At 40.0% G+C, this 16,840-nt stretch overlaps 1 protein-coding gene across 1 annotated transcript; it reads left to right on the plus strand.

Moving 5' to 3' along the window:
- The first annotated feature begins 720 nt into the window (after positions 1–720).
- On the plus strand, positions 721–4,503 carry LOC142662515 (nicotinamide N-methyltransferase-like). Its single transcript, XM_075840723.1, has 3 exons — positions 721–940; positions 3,528–3,735; positions 4,080–4,503. Exons 1-3 carry the CDS (start codon positions 787–789, stop codon positions 4,501–4,503), a joined length of 786 nt encoding a protein of 261 aa, XP_075696838.1. The 5' UTR covers positions 721–786.
- Positions 4,504–16,840: the final 12,337 nt, after the last annotated feature.

Below are 16,840 nucleotides of genomic sequence, written 5' to 3' on the forward strand. Positions count from 1 at the left end.
CAGTCTCCAGACCTTAATCCCATCGAAAACTTATGGAGGGAGCTGAAGATCCGAGTTGCCAAGCGACAGCCTCAAATCTTAATGATTTACAGATGATCTGCAAAGAGGAGTGGGCCAAAATTCCATCTAACATGTGTGCAAACCTCATCATCAACTACAAAAAACGTCTGACTGCTGTACTTGCCAACAAGGGTTTTGCCACCAAGTATTAAGTCTTGTTTGCCAAAGGGATCAAATACTTATTTCTCTGTGCACAATGCAAATAAATATATATAATTTTGACAATATGATTTTTTTTTATATAATCTATCTCTCACTGGGAAAATTAACCTAGCCGAAAAATTCTAGACTGTTCATGTTTTTGACAGTGGGCAAACTTACAAAATCAGCAAGGGATTAAATACTTATTTCCTCCACTATATATATATATATATAAGTAAAAGAAGATGGATTTTATAAACTAGACAACCCCTTCAAACCAATATTTCATGGTTGAGCCTAAACTTTTTTTTAGAAACCTTTACTCACTGACAAATCGGCAAATTTCTGTTTTCTCTTTGTCTCATTGTTACTTTAATAATAAAATAGATTTGTTTATTTAAAGATCATTATTTCTCTATGTGAATTTATTATAACACAAGTTCCCATGACCGGCTCATGAAGATAATAAGTCATCATATGATAAATTGTTCTTAGTAACACACTTTGCAAGTTGAATCCTGGTAATTATATAAAGACCTTGTGCCCCGGTCTAGAGGTAGTCACCCGTCTGTGATACAGGAGTAGATGATGGATTCCAGTCCCTATAAGCTCTATCATGTACATGGATATGATTCCAGACAATGTCTGGAGCATTACTTTTCAGATAAATCTGACATGGTCTTTGGAGAAGACTTCTTGACATTTTTTATTGAGAATCTTATACAAGTTTTCGCAGTGGGTATGTATCCTGATTTTGTTATTCTTAAAACACTGACATTTATAATTTTCTGTGTTTAACTGGTTAAACAAAATTGTAGCAATATAAATGAATATAAATTGGGGAAAATAGTTGTTTTTGAGGGTGTGGGAGACCAGAGAGGGCGACCACACGGCCCCAGTCACCTGGAAATTTTTAGGGAGCAGAGTAAAGTCCTGGTCATTGAATATGATGGAAAAAAAAAGAGTCTCAGGGTTTAGTAGCGTCATTGTTTTCAACTCTGTAATCTCCATTCCCCTTTGGGGAATGACGGAGGACAACTGGGAAATTACAATTGTGGGTGCAATTACAAAACCTCTTAAAGCCTATGTAAACCTTTCAAGACATTGTCTTATATATAAAAAAAAAAAAATGGGAATGAGAGTGTTTTAAGCAACTTTTAATGTATTTTTATTGAAAATTATTTTTACTTTTTGAGATAAAGCTGCTTTGTATCCCATATACAGAGCAGCTGTATCTTGTGCTGAAGCCTGTATACAGGTCCACTGGGCCAGCTGCTACTCACACAGAGACCACCTAAATAGGTAGAGACATGGTATTTTTAGTTAGGCACAGGCTGGTAGTGGATAGCTGGACACAGGCTGGTAGCGGATAGTTGGACACAGGCTGGTAGCGGATAGCTGGACACAGGCTGGTAGTGGATAGCTGGACACAAGCTGGTAGTTGATAGCTGGACACAAGCTGGTAGTTGATAGCTGGACACAAACTGTTAGCGAATAGCTGGACACAAGCTGGTAGCAGATAGCTGGACACAGGCTGGTGCTAGATTGCTGGACACAAGCTGGTAGCTGTACACAGGCTGGTAGTGGAAAGCAGGACACAAGCTGGTAGTGGATAGCTAGACACAAGCTGGCAGTGGATAGCAGGTGCGGACTGGAATTAGGATGGAAACAAGAAAATTTGCAGGACACAACTAGGTTGCTCCAAAGTTGATCAGGCACCAGGTGAACTATGGAGGTGCCTTGGATAGTTTAGGAGCAATCAGGGATTGGGTTGTTGAATTTTGCAATGTGCACACGCTGGCCCTTTGATAGGCAGCCAGAGCGCGCATGAATGTACTAGGGAATACAAATAGAAGAGACAGATAGAAGAGACCTGTGGCCACCAGGACCTAGGACCAGGCCGCCATCGAGAAAAAATAATGCATATGCATCCTTAACCCCTTAATGACCGCCGATTAGCCTTTTCACGGCGGTCATTAATGGGCTTTATTCTACAGCGCCACTATTACACTGCGCTGCATTAGAATAAAGTAAACAGAGCAGGGAGCCAGAGGCAGCTGAGTGCTGGGGGCGTCCCTGCTCTGCCGGGTGAGATCGATATTCGTATCGATCTCACCCGTTTAACCCCTCAGATGCAGTGCACAATAGCGTGCACCGCATCTGAGTGGTTTTGGAGAGAGGGAGGGAGCTCCCTTTCTTCCAACTGACACCCGGCGATAAGATCACCAAGTGTCTGTGTCTGCGAAGTAAAAAATAAAAGTTGAATACAGTTAATAAAAAAAAATGTGAAAAAAAAATGAAAAACCCACTTTTTCCCCTTACAAACTGCTTTATTATTAAAAAAACACAATAAAGCAAAAAGGTTATGCATATTTGGTATCGCCGCGTCCGTAACGACCCCGACTATAAAGCTGTTACATTATTTAACCCAAACGGTGAACGCTGTAAAAAATAAAATAAAAAACAATGGAAAAATTGCTGTTTTCTGTTTACCCTGACTTTAAAAAAATGTGATAAAAAGTGATCAAAAAGTCGCATCTACTGTCAAATGGTACCAATAAAAACTACAAGTCGTCCTGCAAAAAACAAGCCCTCATACAACTGCATCGGCGGAACAATAAAATAGTTATAGCTCTTCAAATGTGACGATGGAAAAACTTAAAAAATGGCTTGATTATCAGGGCCCAGAATGCAAGCAGGGGGAAGGGGTTAAAAACTTAAAAAAACGTAAAAAAATTTTCAAGACAATAATGTCTATTCCAAGGATTTCTGCATAATGAGTTTTGTTGATGATCCGAACCTATAGCTTCACTTGGGACTCCTTATATGATTTATGTATTACCAGGTGGATCTAGAACCCTTTTTGGTACTGACTATACTACACAGAAGCTCCCCATGTTTGATTGTTTTTTGTTTTTTTTACATGAACAGCTATACCCCTGGTTATTGAGGACACATAGGGTGACCTATATACCAACCCATCAGTTCAGCACCTCACCTTAAGATTGTTTGAAGACTTTTGTATGGTTCTCCTTACTGTCTCATGAGCCTCCCTTCTCCTTTTCTATTACTCTTACTAAAGAATTATAACTTTGGTGGGCCTGCTCTTAATGTACTTATGAGAAGTATAAGACTAATACCACCAAATCTATCCCTAGAGAACATTTGAGGATTAGTTTATCTTTTTTTTCTGATTTTGGGGTATTGGAAACCCAATGTTTATATAGTTTGCTAGAAGCGATAAAAACATATATCATTGCTTAGCCAGAAAATCTAGGATGATTTAACGTATTAGATGTTTCAGTATTCGAAAATTTGTTCCACAGGTCATATTAATGGAGACATCTTGGTTGACCTCAGTACTGGATCCTTCATTCATCATCTATATTCAGCCTGTGAGTTTTTCAAAAACATCATAGTGCTGAAGGTCAATAACAGATGCATCATGGAGCTGAAGAGATGGGTGGACGACCGTACGGGAGCATTTTATTGGGGCCATACATCAGCACTTCATCAAGAGAAAGAAGGAAACAGGTGTGGTATATGTCCAAATATCAAGAGAAAAACCACTGTCATTGTGATTGTTGCTCCTTATACAAAAAATATAAGGGGAGATGGGGCAAAGATCCCCGAAAATGTTTACTTTGTTAATACTCAGATGTAAAATTTCTATTACGCTCTCAGTTCAATATTCTTATCCATAGGGGGCGGCATTATACAAATTAATGCTGGAAAGACAAACACTTGGTGCAACAGTCTTGGATGATTTCAAGTTTTACCTCTAGTTTTGCAAGTCAATAGTCCAGTGCTAAGTCCTGAGCCACCATGTTGATGTTGACTGTGGGACAATCACTTTCCTTGTCTTTTTTATTTTCCAGTGATCAGTTTGAGGACAAAGAAGGAAAAGTGAGATCAGCCATTCAACATGTTGTGAAATACGACCTGGAGAAAGAGAATATGACAGAGCCGCTGGTCTTACCACCAGCCGATTGTGTCATCAGTGTTCTGCTCCTGGACGTTATCAGCAAAGATCAAGATGATTACATCAGATATCTGAGGAAGTTCTCTAGGCTGCTGAATCCTGGAGGACACCTCATATTAATTGGGTGTTTAGGTGGAACATATTTTACAGTTGGGAAAGACAAGTTCCATGCTCTCACATATGATGAGGATTTCATCAGGAAAGCTTTAGTTGGAGAAGGTTTTATCATTGATGACTGTAAGGTCAAGGAGAGAACGGCTGTCAGTGACCTTATTGACTATAAGGCCGTCATATTCATTGCAGCTCACAATGAAAAGTAGGTTGAATCTTACAAACTCTGCATGTCATTACTTCATATTTTAAGCTTAAATAAACATAATCAAAAAGAAGCTTCCTTAGTGCAGTATAGAAGAGTATAGACCGACCCTGGGCATCTGGGACATTAATAGTATTAATATATAAATAGTGTAATAAAGTAACGCATATAGCATTAAATTGTGTACTTTACTTGGGTGGGGCACAAATCTGCTTCATAGGCTTTACAACCCTTGATTTTGAGATATTTAGTCAATTATAACACATAATTCCCAAGGTCCTATATATATGTTGACGTTCCATCATATCTTGTGTACTTCCTTCAGAGATCATATTCGGTATAAGGCTCCCAACTGACTAACCAGTGATATCACATGCATGTATGGATTACTAGCGGATTCTTCGTCTTCTTCATTCCTACAAATAAATGGAATGTTAGTTATATTCCCCACTCAATGAATCACTTGGGGAAAAATAAATTAGTAGGAGGCATCCATCATTCTCTACTATTTCACTGTGTGGAATAAAATATTAACGTTAAAATGTAAAGAAACCTCTCTTCAAAACTAAAATGTGTCCACAATGCAAAAATTCAAAAAATTGAGTTCATTAAACACCAAATGAATTTTCTTTAAGTATAACCCGATTTTAAAGGATCTCCATCTCAATTTATTCTTACTAAAATTTCTAGCATACTTAAAGCGCACCTGTCCTTTCAATTGACTTTTCAGGTTAAGCTGCCATGTGTGTGTACACGAGGAGTAGGATTATTACTGGCCATTATATGACTTGATTTTGCAATTTTTAGCCGTTTTCCCCTTTGCATGCTATATCTGTAGTTTGCATTTTCCTCTGAGCTGAGGGTGGAGACTAGCAGACATACACTACACACAAGAAGAAGAGGATGATCTACTCTATAGCCTTCTCTCTCACTCAGAAACAGCCCCAGGATCATGCGGGACATAAATAAAGTGCATTGCTTGTGATAGAATCTGCCTTTCTGCTGTTATCTCCTGCACTTCCTGCTCACTTACCACCCTCCCCTCCCCATAGACTTCCATAGACATGTGTAATCTGATAGATTTGAGCTGCAGTCCAACTCGAGACGGACAGAGCTGAATTTTCAGAGTGATAGTCACTTTAACAGAGGGAGGGGGAGCAGGAAAGCAGCTAGATAAGAGCAAAAAGAGGCTTGTTACTCTGATAAGATATATTACAAAGTTTCTTATAATCGCCTGTACTATTCATTTATGCAAAGTTTGTTGAAATGACAGATAATAACCATATGTCCTATAACAATACAAATAAATAGTTCAGCATTTAAAAGATCTCAACTAGAGATGAGAAAACCGATTCGGCACAAATCGAATTTGATCCAAATTTACCCAAAATACAAAACTTTTGGGGTTCACGGCGCACTGGGGACAGTCATACACGCTAGTCACTCGGCTTATTCTTTGTTCACTGTGTCACATAAGTAAAATTGTCTTGTTTTTCATTGTATGAATTCTTATTATAACATCACTGCTGTTATTCATGAGGGTGAAATCTAAATCTGCTGTTGCTACGTTTGCATAAATACTTATGTTGATTTATAAAACACCACTCTGTATTTATGAGGATGCCTTTTTTTCTGTGACTGACATGATAAGTGATATTCTGACCACATAAAAAAAATGTGGGGAATAACAGGCAGCATACATTAGATAAATAGCAGCGTTTATGCACATTGTTGATAGCATCTTTTTTATTCATTGTATGTTTCATTTTGTATTTTTTAATTATTTCTTAATAAAATTGATTATGTTTTAATTTTACTTGAGGTTATTCATGGTCTATATGCTCCTACATTTTTTCAAGACAGTTTACAATTGTCAAAATGTTTGCTGGTTCTAGAAAAAAAAGAGAGGAGAAATTTAAAAGATAGGACAACTCACCACCTCCAACGCGTCCCTGCCGGCAGGTAAGATGACGTAGCTGTCCCATATGGTCACTGGCTGCAGCCAATTACAGGCTGCAGGGTTTACGTGAAACAAACTACGTTATCTTACCTGCTAGCAGGGACATGTCGCTACGGGAGCCCAGGGGAGGTGATGAGTGCGTTTTTCGGACCGAAACAAATTTTGAGGGTGATTCGATAGAATCGGCCCTGAAACGTATTTCAGAAAATTCGCTCATCACTGATCCCAAAATATCATCTCACATTGCCTAGAAAAGGACACAAACAGATCAATGTGAATCATTACGTATGTAGCCATCTTTACCTTTACTCTGTCACTACCACACAACAAAAGCCATTGAAAAGTCATTAAAAAAGTCAAGTTAAAGTTTCTTGACAATGTGTATTTAATGCGTTAAAAGTCAAGATAAACATGGCTACATCTGTACATCCTGTACAGTATCTCACACTGAATAATATACTAATCACATTCATAATAGATGACAATGTAACATTTCCAGATCTAGGTAACATGGTTATAAACACAATGACACATTGTTATCTTTATTTCACCATGTGGCTTTTTCCTGTTTTGTTGTCTATGAGACACGTCTGCTCTGTCTTCACTACCTATTTTTCTTGTATAATAAATAGAATTGAAGGAAAAAATGATCCCTCGTAAAGCCGCTGTTGCTATCTGATGATATGTTCATGGCGGGCCTTGCTAGTGAGTAAATACTAGCAATGTACTGTGAAAAAAAATTAGGTCCGTGACCACAAGGATGGAATAATAACTATTTATTGCAGTGTTTTTAATACATCTAAAACATAAGAGCTACATGTTTCGAGAATGGACCGGTCTCTTCCTCAGGCTAAAAATACATGAACAGTACTCCGTTCTGACAGTTGCTTTTATAGCTGACCAGAGTTCCATAGGAAGGCTCTGGGGTCAAAGTTCATGTTTAGTTATATAAACAATGTGGTAATACAAACAGTTACAAAGTGTCAATATTCAACCTTCATTTGTTGTGGAATCGGCAAACTACATACAGGGAAAAAAGGCAACATTGTTGTTGGTATGGCGATATCATTCTTTGCAGTCTACCCGTAAAGTCACACAATAAATAATAATAATAATAATAATAATAATAATAATAATAATAAAAGTCCAGATTGAAATAAATGAAATAAATGAAATAAGAAAAGGAATCCCTATTGTACACTAATGATTGTTTAATTATTTGCGAATATTTTTTTTTTTTTTTTATGAATACATTTTTATTTGAATTTTCCAAAATAACAACAAGTACCGAGCAGTCCAAAGACCCCATAACATACAGGGATCTGAAAAAAACAAGAACAGAAATACAAAATAAAAATACAAACATTGCCTCTGATCAAAGAGAATACATAGAAATATAAGTTTTTTCTTACAAAAAATGGTTAGATTGAATCCAGGCATTCCATATCTTCAAGGTACGACAATGCATTCTGATATCCGACAATAAAGACTTTTCATGGTGACATTGATTATTAACCTGACGTATAACATCAAATAGTGGGGGAGATGTGGGACATTTCCAGGATGATTTTGGATTTAGCTGCTTGTTGTTTTACTCTCCTCGCCAAAAGATTTTTTTATTCTTTTATATTTTTTCTCGCTTTGTCGTGGCAGGTGGGCAAACACTTTTTGATCAAAATGTGCACTATGAACCTCCCTATTATAAGTAGATTTATCATGTAATGCATATTTATTTCTATTTAGTGGTTTAGGTTACATTGGTGCTGGCAGTGTGCTGTCGCCATTTTTTGTCTGCTGTATATTTGCAGTCACAGATGTTCTTGCACCTGCATACACATTTTTTATCATTTTGTTGGAATGTGCAGTTCAAAATTTGTGTTGTTTATGTGATTCATACAGTTTATGTGGGGTCAGTGACTGCCTCCATTTTTTGTTCTTGCACTCCTCCCATTCTGCCCTAGGTGATTTTAATCAGTTTAATGCTGGTTCCTACCATCCCCAGATATATATGTAGGATTAGTCCCAGTTCTGGGTGTATGTGCAGAGTAGGTCCCCACCTTATGGAGGTCGCCTTGTCGTGGCAGGTGGGCAAACACTTTTTGATCAAAATGTGCACTAAGAACCTCCCTATTGTAAGTAGATTTAGCACTAATGCATATTTAGTTATATTTAGGGGTTTAGGTTGCATTGGTGTTGGCAGTGTGCTGTCGCCGTTTTTTGTCTGCTGTATATTTGCAGTCACAGGTGTTCTTGCACCTGCATACACTTTTTATATCACTTTATTGGAATGTGCAGTTCATACTTTTGTGTTGTATATATATATATATATATATATATATATATATATATACACACACATACACATCAAAGCAATTTTATGAATCTCTCATTAACTCATTGATGTCTAATAAGAACTCCTTTGTTTCATATAAATCACTTTAATTTGTCCTATTACATAAGGTCATCTGCTATACAATGTTAAAAATTAATATTAACCACTCCATTGACTTTTTCATGTTGTTTTGGGTAACATCATTGTATTACCGGGGATTTAATTTGGTTTCTTTAACAAAGAAATTAGTATTTATTATAATTACTAACCTCTTGACTAGAGATGAGCGAACCGGGACAACCGAACCCGGTTTCGGTCCGAACATCGTGAAAAGTTCGGTACGCAGTGAATCCGAACTTCACCGGGTTCAGCCGAACACGTTTTAACCGAACCCGGCTTATGAGTCACTGATTTTCCGGTAAGCGACTTCAGGAGATAGTCACTGTCCAGGGTGCTGAAAGAGTTAAGCGATCGGCAGTAACTGTTTCAGCACCCTGGACAGTGACTTCCGATCACAATATACATCAACGTGTAAAAAAAATAGAAGTTCCTACTTACTGATAACTCCCTGCTTCTTCCTCCAGTCCGACCTCCCGGGATGACGATTCAGTCCAAGTGACCGCTGCAGCCAATCACAGGCCAATCACAGGCAGCGGTCACATTGGCTGAAACGTCATCCAGGGATGTCGGGCCGGATGTCAAGAGGGACGCGTCACCAAGGCAACGACCGGGAGGCCGGACTGGAGGAGGAAGCAGGAAGTTCTCGGTAAGTACGAACGTCTTTTTTTTTTTTTACAGGTTGCTCTATATAGTGATCGGAATTCACTGTCCAGGGTGCTGAAAGAGTTACTGCCGATCAGTTAACTCTTTCAGCACCCTGGACATTGACTTTTTACTGACGTCGCCTAGCAACGCTGCCGTAATGCCGGGTGCACACATGTAGCCACCCGTCATTACGGGAGCTCCATACACGATTTTTATGGGCTTTCTTGAATTACAGGTTCGGTCCGAACTAGTTCGGTCCGAATCAAACTTTTTCAAGAAATTCGGCGAACCAGCCGAACCGAACTTATCATAAGTTCGCTCATCTCTACTCTTGACGTTGCAGCTAATTTTGACCTTTGGGACGCAAATTATTTTTTTGTTTTTGCCTTCCCTCATTCTGACAGCTATAACTATTTTCATTGTGGTAGTTGTATGAGACCTTATTTTTTAGAGGATGTATCATATTTTTTGCCACCATTTCGGGGTACATATAAGTTAGCGTTTAATTTAAATTCATTGTATTTGGGGGGAATTTTTAACCACTTATTTTTATTTTCTATATTATATTGGCATTACATTGTATTGCCATTGTCTGTGCAACTGTAACCAGAGCCCCCAAATGTCCATGGTCCACCACTGCAGCTCCGGGTGCTATCCCATGTATACATTTCACTGCCTCCCATGCATATGATATTCAGCCATGACTACACCTCTGAGATATTATGGGTAGGTAGTGCCACATAGTGCTCCCTGTAGATAGTGCCACAAACTGCTTCCTGTAGATAGTGCCACACACAACTGCATGTAGATAGTGTGACACCCAGCCCTTTTTAGATAGTGCCACACACAGCCTCTGTAGACAGTGCCACACACAGCTTCCTGCAGATAATGCCACACACAGCCCCCTGTAGATAGCGCCACACACAGCCCAATGGTGGATAGTGTAACGCAGACCTCTGTAAATAGTGCCACTCAGACCCCTTTAGATAGTGCCACTCATAGCCCCCTGTAAATTGTGCCACATTGAGCCCTATAGAAAACACCACACACAACCCTTTTAGATAGTGCCAGACTGCCCCCTGTAGATAGTGCCACACTGCTCCCTGTAGGAAGTGCCACACACAGACCCCTGTAGATATTGCCACACACAGCCCCCTGTGGATAGTGCCACACACAGCCTCCTGTAGATAATGCCACTCAGCCCCTTGTAGATTGTTCCACACACAGTCCCCTGTAGATAGAAGTTGTAAGCGTTGTTAGCCCAGCTTGCATTATCCTGAGAAGGTTGTCCAGGTGAAAGCAGAAGAGCCAGAACATGGAAAGTTGGGTTTGGAGGCAGGACTATGTGACTCTTAAGGATAGCGGCACCGCCCCATGACCCTCTAATGAGTAATTAGCATATAGTGCGCATCATTTTAAAAGTGGATTTTAAGGATTTTGCTGCATCTGAAAAAAACACACAAGGGAATGTTTGGAAATATTGTCAGGTCATATATTACCGCAAGGTGGCGGTTCAAGTGGTTCAAACTACCTGACAGATTCCCATCAAATATACAATGAATTGAGAACAATTCCATCTACTCTGCAATTTTGTTATTATAAATATATCCTATATAACTACAGATCCAGAAACAAGCTCTGACATATATACAGTACCACAACCAAGCTCAGTACATTAATACAGCGCTAGATCCAAGCTCTGACATATATACAGCACCAGAACAAAGCTCAGTACATAAATACAGCACCAGAACAAACCTCAGTACATAAATACAGCACCAGAACAAACCTCAGTACATAAATACATTCCCAGAACTAAGCTCAGTACATAAATACATCCCCAGAACCAAGCTCAGTACATATATACAGCACCAGAACAAAACTCATTACATATATATACAGCATCAGAACCAAGATCAGTACATATATACAACACCAGAACAAGTACAGCTCAATTTAGTGCAACCCCTGCCGTATAGGTTTGAACGGCGTAAAACTACACCTCCCATCATGGCCCGAACAATGGTAAGGATATGCTGGGAGATGCTGTTTCACAAAAATAATCATATCCTAATCATACCACCTATCATCTCGCTGCAGATCACACAGTGACTACAATACTGATTAGAGGCAGAATAAACATTTACATTAAGTGACTCACCGGTGACGTCTCAGATTCTAGTTCTTTTCTTCTCCCTCCGGTCCAGACATCTATGATGGATTTCTACCGGCCATGACCAATTTCTGCAGTTTTCCGCTCGGATGTCTTCAGCTTCTCACTTTTAAAACATTTCTGCACCTATAAACAAAGTTAAAATTCTCAACACCTCTAAATATAACACTGCAACTCTAACTATAATAGCGCCATACACTGTGTCCCTGATTATAATAGTACCATACACTGTCACACACACACACACACACACACACACACCGTGCCCCCTGTAGATAGTGCCCCCATAGCCCCCTGTAGATAGTGACCCCCATAGAGCCTCTGTGGATAGTGCCCTACATAGAAGCCCCTGTAGAGCCCACATATGGACTCCCAGAGCTGCAAGGCAATAGTGCTAACCACTGAGCCACCGTGCTGCCCTACATATAGCATCCCCTATAGATAGTGCTCCACATATAGCCCACCTCTGTAGATAGTGTCTCACATATAACCCACCCCTGTAGACTGTGCACTACATATAGCCACCCTGTTGCTAGTGCCCCACAGGTAACTCACCCCTGTATATAGTGTCCCACATATAGCCCACCCCTATAGAAAGTACCCTAAAAAATAGCTCCCCTATAGATAGTTCTCTACATATAGCCCACCCCTGTATAGTCTCACATATAGCTCCCCCTGTATATAGTGCCCAACATATAGACCCCCTGTAGATAGTGCCCCACATCCCCACATATAGAGCCCCCTGTATATAGTGGCCCACATCCCCACATACAGACCCCCCTGTAGATTGTGCCCCACATCCCCACATATAGAGCCCCCTGTATATAGTGGCCCACATCCAGAACCCCCCTGTAGATTGTGCCCCACATCCCCACATACAGACCTTCCCTGTAGCTAGTGCCCCACATCCCCACATATAGACCCCCCTGTATATAGTGGCCCACATATAGACGACCCCCCTGTAGATAGAGCCCCCGCTATAGATAATGCAGCTCACAGTTTTATGAGAGAAAAAAAAACCTTTACATACTCACATGATCCCGTTCCCATGCTGTTTGCTGGCAGTTGAGACCTGCTCTTTTCTGAGCGGGTCTGCAAAAGCTGAACGAGCGTCGTCCAATGATACTGATTGGCGGGGCAGAATGACTTGCCCAGTCAATCAGCGACTTTCAAGCATGGAAGCCAACCAGCATCATTGTAAGGCGCTGGATGGTCGGGCCATTCAGCGCTAATGCATGTATTTGGCTGTCGCTAGCACCGGGGGCCCCCTCCGGTGCTAGCGACGCCTACAGGCATGAGAGGGTCTGTGTCGCCCAGCCCATAATTGTTGGAGGCTCGGCGGCGCGGGCCCCATAGTACCGCTGTAGCAGCCATAACGGCTATTAGCGGCGCCACCGGCCATATGGGAGGGCGTGAGGGCTGACGTCATGGGCACCCTCAAGCTGCGGGCCCCGTAACAGCCGCTATGGCTGCTACCACGGTAGTTACGCCACTGGTGGTATGGCATTATAGCTTAGGAGACTCCTCAGCTTGTCAGGGAGGGATCAGAGCCTTTGTTATCGGATGGCAGTATAGCTGAGAAGCTTGTTAGGACTGTAACGTTCATTATCCTGATAGCAGATATAAATCCTGCACATGTCCATTCATTATTTTATTTTATTTTTTATTATATTTTTATTGATTTTTAAGGGAGTTAATATTGTGGATGTCCCACACTATGTAACGTCTACGGCCCCAGACCGTCGTCCTGACTTACACCATGGACAAGTGAGTGCCTCCTGGGAGACACCGGCACTCACTTCCGCATTGCAGTACTGGCTCCCGCAGGGTGCGCCTGCACGCGCGTGCCCACTCTTAAAGGGCCAGTATGCACACATGCAGAATATCTGCAAATTATCCCAGAATGCCTCTGGACTATAAAAAGGGCTCTGCCCTTCCATTCATTGTCTGAGCATTGTTGTGTTACCCTAGTTTTTCTTTGCAAATGGTCTCCTAAGTGTTTTCCAGTTCCCAGTGATTCCCGTTCTTGCTGCCTGTACCCTGTATCCTGTGCTACAGTGCCCCTGTGCCTTGAAATGTTGGAGTCGTGTTGTGTTCTCTGCTGCATCTGCTGTGTGTCTGTCGGGTGTCTGTCTACTGCCGGAGTCTCATCACAGCCTGAAACCACCGCTACTGTCTACGTTACCTCAGATACCCTTTCCAGAACTATAGACATTGCCTATACCTGTTTGGCCAGCTGCTATACAGCTACGTGGTATGGCCCACTGGGTCTACACCCCGCGCCGTGACACACTATATACCTTCTCTACTCTGCATCCCATGTTACCGATCTGCGGGGAAAGTAAGAAGAAGCTGTATTTTCAGTAGCACAGATTAGCAGCAGCACCAAAAGGGACACAGGGAAACAAAAAATAAAAAGATGAGAAAGGTATTTTTTTTTAATGATAGAAACAATTACAATTACTTTAAAACAACATTTTGCAGAATTTATGTACTTTTGGCATGAAAATTATCCATGGGATAATCCCTTTAACCCCTTCCCGACCACCCCACGTAGATTAATGGGCTGCAGAGCTGGTCCTTGTTAATCTACGTGTGCTCCTTACAGAGCACACAGACGCTCCCCACAGCCCGACATCTCCCAGTACAGGCTGCTACTAGCAGCCTTAGTACTGGGGGAAAACATTGGGTCGGATCACAGCGGTGATCCGAACCGATTAACCCCTTAATTGCGGCAGTCAATAGTGACCGCCGCACTTAAGTTGTTATAGCAACATCGGCACCCCGCTACGCGGTTGCGGGGGCCGATTGTTGCGGGGGGTGATTGCTATGGCAACCGGAAGCCTAAGAAAGGCTTCGGGTCTGCCATCTATGGAAGGCGATTACGTCCTGCCGGAGGCAGGACCTAATATGCCTCCTGTCAGTGTGAAACTGACAGGTATAATTCCCTGCAATACATAAGTATTGCAGGGAATTATAACAATGATCCAACAATTGGATCTTCAAGTCCCTAGAAGGACTAAAAAAAAAAAAGTAAAAAAAGTTACAAAAATGTACAAAAGTAAAATGTCAAAATAATAAAATTAAAAAATTGCCTTTGTTCCCTTATAAAGACCTTTATTATTAGAAAAAAAAGAAAAAAAATAATAAACTATGCATAATTGGTATTGCTGCATCCATAACGGGCTGAACTATAAACATATCATGTAATTTATCCTGCACGGTGACCGCCATAAAAAAAATAATTAAAAAAACTATAACGGAATCGCTATTTTTAGTCACTTTAGCTCCCAAATAATTTTCATAGATAGGGATCAAAAAGTCGCATGTACCCAAAAATGGTGCTAATAGAAACTACAGTTTGTTCCGCAAACAACAAGCCCTCACACAGCTTTCCTGATAGAAAAATAAAAAAGTTGTGACTCATAATATGGCGACACGAAAAAAAAAAATTTTAAAACCGAGATTTTATCGTGCAAACACCATAAAACATAAAAAACCTATATACATATGGTATTTCCGTAATCACATCGACCCACAGAATAAATTAAATATGTCATTTATAGCACACGGTGAACGCCATAAAAACAAATAATAAAAAACAATAGAAGTTTTGACGGCCTAATTCCACTAAATTCAGCAAAAAACCTATGGGATCAAAATGCTCACTATACCCCTAGACAAATTCATTTTAGGGCAGTAGTTTCTCAAATGGGGTCACTTCTGGGGGTTGTCCGCTGTTTTGGTCCCTCAGGGGCTTTGCAAATGCGACATGACACCCGAAAACCAATTGAGTAAACTTGATCTCCAAAAGCCAAATAGCGTTCCTTCGCTTCTGAGCCCTGCTGTGCCTCCAAACATTCGTTTATTACCACATATGGGGCATTGCCGTAATCAGGAGAAATTGCTTTACAAATCTTGGGGTGCTTTTTCTTCTTTATTGCTTGTAAAAATGTATAATTTCTAAGTTTTATTGAAAAAAATTTAGATTTTCATTTTTACGGACTAATTCCACAAAATTCAGCAAAAAACCTGTGGGGTTAAAATGCTCACTACACACCTTGATGAATTCCTTGAGGGGTGTTTCCATTGTTTCGGCACTACAAAACCTCTTCAAACCTGACATGGTGCCTAAAATATATTCTAATAAAAAGGAGGCCCCAAAATCCACTAGGTGCTCCTTTGGTTCGGAGGCCTGTGGTTCAGTCCATTAGCGCACTAGAGCCACATATGGAATATTTCTACAAACTGCACAATCCGGGTAATATATATTGAGTTGCGTTTCTCTGGTAAAACCTTTTGTGTTACAGAAAAAAAATGGATTAAAATGGATTTTCCGACAAAAAAAGACATTTGTAAATTTCTCCTCTACTTTGCTTTAATTCCTGTGAAATACCTAAAGGGTTAAGAATTTTTCTAAATGCTGTATTGAATACTTTGAGGGGTGTCGTTTTTAAAATGGGGTGACTTATATAAGGCCCTCAAAGCCACTTCAGAACTGAACTGGTACCTATAAAAATAGGCTTTGGAAATTTTCTTGAAAATGTGAGAAATTGCTGCTAAAGTTCTAAGCTTTGTAACGTCATAGAAAAATAAAATAATGTTCAAAAAACAATGCAAATATAAAGTAGACATGTGAAATAGTAACTATTTTGTGTGGTATTACTGTCTGTCTTACAAGCAGATAAATTTAAAATTAGAAAAATCATAATTTTTGCAAATTTTATTTACATTTTGGTGTTTTTCACAAAAAAGCAATGAATTTTTTGACCAAATTTTTCCACTAGCATAAAGTACAATATGTCATGAGAAAACAATCTCAGAGTCGCTTAGATAGCCAAAAGCATTCCAGAGTTATTACCACATAAAGTGACACATGTCAGATTTGATAAAATGGGGCTGGTCCTGAAGGCCAAAATTAGCTCGGTCCTGAAAGGGTTAACTCAGAATTAACTTATAGTGTATAAGAAAATGAATTTTATAAACTTGGCGACCCCTTTAAACCACATGCACTTTTTTTGAGAAGATATTACAGACTGAAAAATTTTGTTTTTTTTGTCTCATTGTTACTTTAACAATAAAATGTATTTGTTTATTTAAAGATCATTAAT

The sequence above is a fragment of the Rhinoderma darwinii genome, chromosome 10 (genome assembly GCF_050947455.1).
Source record: "Rhinoderma darwinii isolate aRhiDar2 chromosome 10, aRhiDar2.hap1, whole genome shotgun sequence".
Taxonomy (NCBI): domain Eukaryota; kingdom Metazoa; phylum Chordata; class Amphibia; order Anura; family Rhinodermatidae; genus Rhinoderma; species Rhinoderma darwinii.